This window comes from Cornus florida, unplaced genomic scaffold, assembly GCF_030987335.1.
Source record: "Cornus florida cultivar Cherokee Brave unplaced genomic scaffold, ASM3098733v1 CherokeeBrave_3.0.0_Hap2_Chr04, whole genome shotgun sequence".
Lineage (NCBI taxonomy): Eukaryota > Viridiplantae > Streptophyta > Magnoliopsida > Cornales > Cornaceae > Cornus > Cornus florida.
Window position 1 is genome coordinate 105,674,256 of NW_026775574.1, and position 11,031 is coordinate 105,685,286.

At 32.1% G+C, this 11,031-nt stretch overlaps 1 protein-coding gene across 1 annotated transcript; it reads right to left on the reverse strand.

Annotated features, from left to right (window-relative positions):
- Positions 1 to 6,180: 6,180 nt before the first annotated feature.
- LOC132302395 (probable anion transporter 5) lies at positions 6,181 to 8,044 on the reverse strand. Its single transcript, XM_059799226.1, has one exon. It carries the CDS (start codon positions 7,941 to 7,943, stop codon positions 6,615 to 6,617), a length of 1,329 nt encoding a protein of 442 aa, XP_059655209.1. The 5' UTR covers positions 7,944 to 8,044; the 3' UTR covers positions 6,181 to 6,614.
- Between the last annotated feature and the right edge of the window lie 2,987 nt (positions 8,045 to 11,031).

The window sequence follows — 11,031 nt, forward strand, 5'->3', positions numbered from 1 at the left end:
GTCTTATATAACACTCTCATCTGATACAAGAAATCAAATACGACTATAAAAACGTGTAGAAAGAAAACCCAGAGATGCATGCCTCATCTCGAATCAAATCAATGGAGATATACAACATGAACAATAAGAAAACCTGAAAATAGAAAAGAATTGGGGTTATTTTTTACTGTAAAATCCATACAAAAAGAAAAGCTAGGGTTTAAGAGCAGGATTGAAAACAACAATTTAATATGATATCGTGTGAACTCCTAGTCTGTGAGTACATTGATTTGTAGGGTTTTTATAAAATAACCAGTGTTTAAATTTTTGTGTGTGGATAATGAAACTAACTGAAAATTGAAAAAGGACTAACTAAATTTTGAAAGTTAGTTATTTGCGAAAACTATCTGTAGACACTAAAATTTCATGAACTTTTGTTTTGGCAAATTGACTCGTCAAATATGGGTCTCATGTTTAATTAAATTATTTAATTGGCCCAACCTTAGTCAACTTAAATTATTTTATTAGCCCAGCCCAGATGATTAAATAAAAAGATAATTATTCCTAATAAAATATATCTAGAATAATTATTTTTATGAATAATTATCATAATATAACCGGCCCGGCCAAGTTATGATTATGTCATTCTAGGAGAGAACACATATCATCATCCTATTAATCCAAAAAGCCTATAAATAGAGGCATGGAAGAAGGAGGAAGGGCTCTAGAAATTAAGAATTTCCGGAGAGAAATACTGAAACTCTGCCGACATTCATCCCCAACACTCAATTGTTGAAGAAGAAGAGCAACATCCAAATCAAAACCGTGCCTATCTTTCTCAAATTCAACAAAGAACAACAAGCACATCAAAACCGTGTCTATCTTCCTCAAATTCAACAAAGAATAACAAACATATCAAAATCGTGCCGTTCTTTCCATGCGATTCAACAAGTTTGAAGAATCACCAAACACTGTTTGAAATCAACCTTCTTTAGTCATCGATCAGGAATCATCGGCAATTTTCCTCAACTACAAATACTTGAAGAAGACTCTTAACAACCTGATTCAAAATCAAGCTCCAACAACCCTTGAATCCAACCAACAAAGAAGATCGAATCAGATGATATTTTCTTTATTTTGTAAAAAATACCTTAGAGGATTGTACTCATCAATTTTTACAAATCAGAAAATTATTATTTGCTCCCTATTTTTTTCTTTATTTGCAGATACGAAATTTGTGTGTACAAATTTCTGGCACCTCCTCTGCCTTTCATCTTTTTCTCCTGCATTAAATCTTCAACAAATTATCATCGTCCCATTGGGCGTGCCAGAAATTTGTACACACAAATTTCGTATATGCAAATAAAGAACGAAATAGAGAGCAAATAATAATTTATTGATTTATGAAAATTGATGAGTACAATATTCTTTACTGAAGAAATAAAATATCCTCTTATTCGATTTCCTTTGTTAGTTGGATCCAAGGGCTATCGGGACTTGATCTTCAATTAGGTTATTGACAATCTTCTTCAAGTATTTGTAGTTGAAGGAAGACCGCCAATCATTTTTGATCGAGGGCTGACGAAACTTGATCTCGAACAGTATTGTTTGGTGATTTTTCAAACTTGTTGAATTACGGATAAAGAACGGCACGATTTTGATGTGCTTGTTATTCTTTGTTGAATTGGAGAAAGAACGGCACGGTTTTGAATTGGATGTGCTTGTTGTTCTTCATCTTCAGAGAATTTGTTAAATTTGTGGAAGAACGGCACGACTTTAGTTGTGCTTATTGCTCTTCTTCTTCAATTGGGTGGTTGGGGATGAATGTTGACAGAACTTCTGTATTTTTTTCTGTAATTCTGGATTTCTAGAATTCGAAATTTCTATACTCCTTCCTCCATGTCTCTATTTATAGGCTTCTTGAATTAATAGGATGATGACATGTATCCTCTCCAGATAAGGACATAATCATAACTGGACCGGACCGATTATATTATGATAATTATCTATAAAAATAATTATTCTAAATATAATTTATTATGAATAATTATCTTTTTATTTAATCATATGAGCTAAGCTAATTAAATAATTTAAGTGGACCGAGTTTTGGTTAATTAAATAATTTAATTAAACATGTGACTCATATTTGATGGGTCAATTTGTTAAAACAAAAGTGCATGAAATTTTAGTGTTTACACTATCCTCTAGATTTAATTGAACAGTGTGTACTCTGATGTATTAGAGCCTTGGTTAACGATTCTATATCCCTGATACTCATTATCTTAAGATCGGTTATCTTTTAATAAGAATAAAAAAATTAAAAATGGGATTATCTAAAAAAAAGGTTAAGAATATAATTGTTATTAATCTAGAGATAACAAAACGGAGATGAAAAAACTCAAAAATCAAAGGCCATTACCAAGTTTTTGTCCCGCTTAGCAAGGTCAGAGTGGTTGATGGGATATAGATCTAGGCTTTAGCACTATATGTACAAGTTACTGCTCTTCTTGATGCAGGATGCAGGATGCAGTAGGGGTTGCTTCAATATTAAAATTCAAATCAACAGCCAGTGCAGTGGCGGTATCAATTTTTTACTTCTTAAAAGAATGTCAGAATGTGCATGTAAATCACTGTAATATATTCAATATTGGATCATAAAAAGGTGCCTTAATAATGTTATCAACCGCCATCAAGTAAAAAACCCTAATCAAATCCTAAAATACTAAGTTACGTACTAGGACATCCCTAAAATAAAAAAATATTAATATAATAGTAACACTATTATTAAATGAAAATCAACCCTAATTATCTATCTTTGCCACGTCTCCAATAATAGAGGCGACACACGCGCGTGCACTTCAAGATTTCGCGCCAAGTCCCATCCTCACACTTTTTACAAACCAAGCAATGGTGAAAACTTGGCGATCAATACAGTAGTAAAAAGCTATGTTGCAGCCAATAAAGAATAATGGGAATTTATTATTCACGGCCTATTAAAGCAACTGAAAAAAATCTGTGACATGATTTTTAGAATTTAAATAAATTATTCCACCAAAACTTCACTACAAAGAATTAAGAACAATATCTACATCAATGAACATGATTTTTAGAATTTAAATAATTTATCTCATCAAAACTTCACTAAAAAGAAAAGCTACGGTCTAAAAACATGCCAATTATTGTAAAAAAATAAAAAAGAAAAGCTAGGGTTTAAGAGCAAGACTGAAAAATTTATCACAGCTGAAAGAAAATTGAAAAACATAACGATTAGAATCAAAGGGACTTCAATAACTCACCGATTTGAAAATTTTTAGAGCTCTGGCGATTTCTTTCTGTTAATAGTCATGCTGTTGGAGCATCGATTAACTTTCCTCTCTAGCAATAATAATCTAGGTGGTCTCTATTTATAGAAAGACCAAAATACCAATTTCTGTGTGTCCAAGGGAGGAAAGTGGAAACCTAATTATTAATAAAATATATATATTAAAAAAAAAAGAGGAGTGCTAATTACAGTTGCAACTGTAACTGTGTAAAGACAGTCTCATTTGTGATTGGTTACAAAAATAGTTATAATTAATACACTTTTCTTATTTTTATGAAACATTAAAATTTAATTTTATAAGACAATATTACCGCCTTTTTTGAATTTTATTCTCTCTCCTCTCTTGTGTTTGTGTGTGAATATATATATATATATATATATATATATATATATATCTTTCTTCTTTCTAACTTTTTTTCTTTTCTTTTTCTTTTTTTTTTTTTTGTTAAATGTATGTTTAAACTGATTCATTCTTTACTTTGTTGTTTGTTATTTTTTTATTTTATTTATAAAAAAAAAAAAAACCAATCATTTATCCTTTGTTATCATCCATAATTATCTATCATTCATCAAACCATCTTATCTCTAAAGTGCGACTATCTCATCACCACTACTATACTTCTCTCTTAGTCTTTACTAAATCATTCAATTTTATCATTTACAAATAATAAAAACTCAATTATGTAATTTTATTTCAACTAAAATTCAATAAGTTTGATTATTCCATCACCAATACAGTATTATTCCATCCCCAATATAGTTCTTTCTCCCTCTGTCTTTACTAAACCATTCATTTTTATGTTTTACAAATAAACTAAACTCAATTATATAATTTTACTTCAACGAAAATTCAATTCTATAATTTACTTCAATTAAAATTTATAGTCTTAAAAATTCACATCTAAAGTATAAATAAATAATATTTAATATATACATAATCCATCAACGAAAAAAAAAAAAAAAATGCAATTGAGAAAAGAAAGAAAAAGCGAAGAAGGAAAAAATGAATCCATTTAAAGACAATTCAAACAAAAAGAAGAAAAGGAAATAATGGTTAGCTATATATATTTTAGGGTGAATCGCAAAAAAAAAAAAAAAAAAAAAAAAAAAAAAAAAAAAAAAAAACCCTTGACTTTTATCCGTTTGCAAAAAAACCCACTTATGAATATGTTTAGCAATTAATCCCCCCTCAACTATAATGAGGGGATCATTTAACTAACATTTATTAGAGTGATTGTGTGATAAAATTTTCGGACGAAATTACCTTCAAAATCAAAACAATACATTAGTATTACTAAAGTACCCACTGCTCACTTTATTTTTAATTTTTTAACTGCATAAAATACAAAAACAAAGCCTCTTATTATGAAACGAGGCCTTTGATTTTTTCTTTCGAAATATTCGTGCATTTGGAATATATATAGTTTTATGGTAGTTATTTATCAAATGTCAACTTAAATTGATTTTGGTGAAAAAAAAAAAACTTGTACCATGATTTTTTATAAAATTTAAAAATAAAAATTTATAAGATTCTAAAAAATTATAGATATAGGATACCCAAAAAAAAATCAAATGGCGTCCACCATAATATCAAAACAAAACCCCCCTCCCCTATCCCACAAAAACATATTTCACACTTGTTTTTATTTTTATTTTTTATAGTCAAAAGATATTTCACTTAAATAAAAAATATTTGTTTGGATCAACTATCTTTAATTATTTATTTATTCTATAGAAAAAGCGTTTATTATGACATAAAATTTGATTTATTTCAATATCATGAATCTTAATTCCAATACTTTTCTATTAAATTGTGATATGCTACACACACTCACACACACATATATATATTTGTATAGATGAAAAAAGCCACTTTCTCCTAATTATGAGATGATTTTGCCACATATTTTGATAAATTTCTACTTCTAAATTTTATAAAAAAATCATGATACTAATATTTTTGGATCTCTCTTATATATCTTTTTCTTTATCTTATTTTATAAATAAAAAAAATCATGGTCCAAGTTTTTTTTTTTTTTTTTTCACCAAAATTAATTTAAGTTGACATTTGATAAATAATTACCATATTACTACATATATTCCAAATGCAAGAACATTTTGAAAGAAAAAATCAAAGGTTTTCAAAATCAGAGGCCTCGTTTTAGTGTTTTATGCAATTAAAAAAAAAAAAAAAAAAAAAAAAGGTGAGTGGTGGGTACTTTAGTAATACTAATGTAATATTTTGATTTTAAGGGTAATTTCGTTCGAAAATTTTATCACACAATCACTCAAACGGATGTTTCATGTTAAGGGTAATTTTGTCCAAAAAATTTCCTCACACAATCACTCTAACAGAAGTTAGTTAAAATGACCCCCTCATGATAGTTGATGGGAGTTAATTACTAAAGATATTCATAAGGAGGTTTTTTGCAAACGGGTGAAAGTCAAGGAGGGGTTTTTTGCAATTCGCCCTATATTTTATATATATAGACAGGGATGGAAAAAGAAGAGAGAATAATAGTTAACAAATAAAAGAGGGTAATTTCGTCTTACAAAATTAAATTTTAATACTCTATAAAAATATGATCAGTGTATTAATTATAGTTATTTTTTTAACCAATCGCAACCGCCACTGCAATTAGCAGTCCTTTAAAAAAGATTAGTAAAAGAAAGCAAATTGACCACATAGAGATAAAATAATTTTAAAAGACTACAATGTAATATGATATTAAATTAGTAGATATTAATGTCTTTTGAGCTATCGCCACATAGATTCAAAATCAAATCTCCAGCTTTAATTTTGAGTTGTGTAGCACTGCTCTTTAACAAATTTGTTACATTTTTTAGACTTCTTGATATCATTCGTTACTCATAATTCAAAAAACATCATAATTAGGATGACATAATTCATTTATTTCTTTTCTTCCTGATTTTACAAATCAACATCACATAATTTAAAAGAGTACTAAAAACCAAATTCAAATGCATCGTGATATCGAAAAAGATGCTTGAGCATAACACCTAGGAAGCCAGAAATCAGTGAGATAGATTTCCTGCACCATCTTAAACCCGCCATAGTGCCTCACAATTCACATTACCGTTTCCACAAGCTTCGCAGTGGAGCCCAAGAATTTCTGTAAAAACATCTCAATGATTCAATCAACCCTGTGTCAAAACAAAAACCTATATATAAGAACGAGCAGCGATCTTCAGTCAATGTGCAACAAAAATCAAGCAACTGGTTTGATTGTCTATGAGCCTCGGAACATTGATGAGCATTGATAAAGCCATGGCACATTCACAATGCGCTGAGCTAGTCAAAAATCCTCTCCCCGGTTGCAAATAGTAAAAACACGACAGAACTGAAAATGCAGAGCAAGCCCGGTATGAAAAACACAGCTCTCCAGCTTTCCGGACTTGTAATATCCGAATTAGCAGTTCTAGCAGCTTCAAGAAGCTTGCCGGTAAGGTCAACCCCAACAATGCCGGCTAATGTACCAGCTGTGTTAGAAACTCCCATCACAATTCCAGCATACCTCGGAGCGATATCCATGTGATTCACAGCAAAACCAGCTCTTCCTAGTGCCAAGAAACCAAGGGCCACGGAAGAACAAAACACCGTTCCACCAGACGTCCTGAATAGGGGAAGTGCCATCAACGCAAAAGCAGCCACTATGAATCCTACCGTGTTCAAGAACTTCCTGGTTTTAGTTACGGAAAAGATTCTCCTGGTGATCAAGTGATCTGCAACCACCCCACCAATATTCGAGAATATGAACATGTTGAGATAAGGTATCATCTTAGAAGAACCCATTTCCTGGAGACTAAGCTGGAGACTCTGTTCAAAGTATGTGGGTAGCCAATTCATGAGCACGTATAAGGCATAGTGAAAAGTGAAACTATTCACCACAATTGCCCAAACTCGCAAGCTGAGAATAATTCTCTTCCATGGAATTTTGGCAGTTTCGATGGAGTGTCCTCCATTCTCCACCTTTACCTTCTGACTCCCCTTCATTGGCAACAAAGATTCCTCAAAGCCAGCAGCGGTCGCTTTTGGAAGGTCAGAACGAGGTGGGTCACTTGCATATTTGACCCAAAGAATAGACCACATGGCACCTAAAGCAGCTTCTGCGAGAAATATAGATTGGGGACCCCTGAACTTCACCAGGCTTGGTATCAAAAGCATACCTGCAGCAGCACCTAGATACATTCCAGACATAGTAAGAGAAACAGATCTTGACCTTTCACGCGGCGGGACCCACTGTGCTAGGACTGTGTGGATGGAGGGGAAGATGAACCCTTGTGCCACTCCAACAAGCAAGCGAGCTAATACCAAAGTCATTACTTTGTTTGGGTCTAGTGGTACTAAAACACAAGTTACAGACCATAATACAAATGACAGGAGGAGAACCCGCCTCCCCCCTATTTTCTGAGCTGCCCATCCTCCAGGCACCTGTGAACAGGCATACCCATAATAGAATGTTGAGAGTATAGTGCCTTTGCTTGACTGATTTACCCCCACAGCATCAGCAGCTACAGTATACCCAATCGAGAACCCCATACGTTCAATATAGCATATACATGTGCAGATGAAGGTTAGAATGACAATCACATAGCGCTTTGGGAAATTCATCCCCCTCATGCTTCACGTTGTCGATTTTCTTCTGATGAGCCCAACTTTCTCACACTTTTTTTGGGCAAGTCACTTTCTGTCACTTCATCTTTTTCTTCAACCTGTACTACCAAAGCTGGAGAAACCAAGACAAATAAAGGTTAATAGATCATGCATTCCACATACAGAACAAGATGTACAACACCAAATTAACTTGCAAACCAGTTTCAAAGTATTGAAAGGGAATGTCTACTATAAAGAGTTATGACTCTACTGTAGAGTAGGTATAGGAGGTATAATGTAGATGCCACAGGCGTGGAGGAGGAACCAACCAAAAGATGCAAATCGGATTATATCATATGATTTTGAAATTTCTTTCTACAATAAATGGTCCAAGAAGTGTCATGTGCTAACAGACTTTATAACCAAAAAGATGGATTCTAATTTGTTGCATTCTCAGTGGGGATTCATTCACTGTGTTCAGTACTGCATTATTGGCAAAACTTTAGTGGAATGAGGGCATTAATTCAGTTGCTTTATATTAGTTAGGGTAAAAATATCCATATTTTTTCTAATCTCCGAGAGATTTCAATTTTCAATGAGAAGAATATAAGAAAAACATAATTTCCACAATCCATTCCATTTCCAAATCCAAAAATCCCAATTCATTCCTCGAAAGCTGATTTAAATTCCCTGCAGATGTTCAATCTCTCAAGATATATCCACATCTCTCTCTCTCTCTCTCTCTCTCTCTCTCTCTTTCTATATATATATATATAAATATCGTCACATTGTTCTCGCTCTTCAGCATCGGCTCCAGATCAATTTTTGAAGTCTCTTTCACAGTCGATTATTTTTCCCCCTCTGCAGTTGTTTGATTCTTCTGAATTCTGATTTGGGAATTTTTGGTGCTTGAGGTTCGATTGCTTTTGATGGAAATTTTTTTTTTCTTTTTAAATTTCTAATAATGATCTTGATTATACATATTGGTGGTTTTTGAAGTACAAAAATAGTTGTTTTAACATTTATTATAAATGACCTTTTAAGATTTTTTTATTTTGATCAGAAGTGCTAGAGTTGGCGAAGTTTTGTGACTTGAAGCGAATTAGTTCATTCAGTTACAGTTGGTTAGGGAATTCTTTTGAGAGCTCTAATTTATTTTGTTTTGTACGTGAAAATGTGTGCTCTAATTTGTTTTGTAGGTAATTCTTTTGAGAGCTCTAATTTATTCACTGTTTTTTGTACGTGTTGAAGTAGTGTCCGTTGTATATGTGTTCACTTCCTTTCTCATATGCATTTTGAATATAGAAATGAAGAAGATTAAAGTTTTATCCATTATATTAAAATTACTCTTAATTAATAATATAGTTAAAAGGTTGTTTTCTAGATCCAATGATAATGAGTGCAAGGGTACTTTACTCCGACCTAATTGATCGGAATGGGAAAATTAAAAGAATTTTATCAAACATAATCAACATCTCTGGCAAAGCTCAATATAGTAGCATTAATTATTTATTACAGTAAAAATATATATATAAAACAATTTTCAGAAGATATGAATACAGTAATGATGAAGACATGCTTCACAATGTAAATGTTGAATTCAATCCACATTTTCAGTTTCAACACTCAATCAGACAACTAAGCCCTGCAAACACAAAAAAGAGAAAACTAGGTTTTGAAGACAATCGATTACATACCGGATCAGGCCCGCCTTCAAAACCTTCAACATCCTGAACAATTTTATGCATTGAAATAATCAGAAAATCTCAAAAATTCATTAAGAAATTTCAAGACATAGAGACTAAATTGAGCATCATACACTGCTTCGTTCTAGTTTTTTTCTTTACTTTTCTTTGAAAACCAAAATGACACAGAGCATAACTATTCAACATTTCAGTACTTCAATTTCTCTGGTGTTTTATCAGCATTCAACCAGATATAACCTCTTTCTAATGCATCAAACACTATACATTAATCTGAGAATTACATATATATATATATATATATATATATATAGAGAGAGAGAGAGAGAGAGAGAGAGAGAGAGTGGAAATTGCAAAAAGATTGTACTTGGGGTTGCTGAGGAGAAGCAGATCGAGCTCGTCCTTGAATGCAGATGAGGGGTTAGATGAGTGAATTTTCTTTTCTTGTTCAGTGAATAAAACCTGTTGCTGTTCTGTTCATCTACAAGAGAACACCAAGTTTGACAAAGAAAGAACAAACAAGGACTCTGCTGCGAGGAAACCATGTTCTTTCTTTTAAATTCTTGGGTTCATTTCACTTTTCTAGTGACGGATTTTTTATATTATTTTTTTATGTAAGCTGTGCCAAACCTGTTCTCCAATGTCCATGCATTAATGATGCATATCAAGGGCAATAGAGACATTTGGTATTTTTTTAAGCCTATTACTGTATTACCAACCCAAGTCACCTCTCACGCTTCGCGCGTTCTAATTCAAATTCTTATTTCTCATAACTTAATTATGCCCCTTTCTCGCTCATCTCACGCTTTGCGCGTTCTAACTCAAATTCTTATTTCTCATAACTTAATTATGCCCCTTTCTCGCTCTATGTGACTTGGTTACAAACTTATGTAAAATCTCAAAATTTTGTTAAATTAACTTCCCTTGACACATATGCTTAATGAAACTTTTCATTAGATTTCTTTTATAAAATGGCCATGTTGCCCTTCAATGAGTGGAACTGTTTTTTAATAATGTTGGACAAAATAATAAATTTTCATCAAAAAAAATTAAAATATAAAAGGCATTATTTACATTTATGAAAGGAAAGAAATTTATCTTTATCCTAACTAGAGTCCTTACGCACCTATTGTACTTTTCAAGTGCATACCTAATGGATGTGGTACGCTACATCTAGTTACACCATCTCAAAACGACCTTGTTTGGATGCAATAACATCTTAACATGTGAACTTGCAAAACCCTTTATTTATGTTTACAGCCACCTTTGTTTAAAGTTGCAACATCCATTAATTCAAAGTTACAACTCCATTAGTTCAAGTTTGCTACACTCTTAGTTCGAAGTTGCAACAAGTTTATTATATTTTGAAGATCGTGCCTCTAAATGAGACTTAATAAAAAGACCCAACTCAA

Coding starts and splice junctions, on each gene's coding strand:
- LOC132302395 (XM_059799226.1), bottom strand. CDS start 7,943: ATGAGGGGGATGAATTTCCCAAAGCGCTATGTGATTGTCATTCTAACC.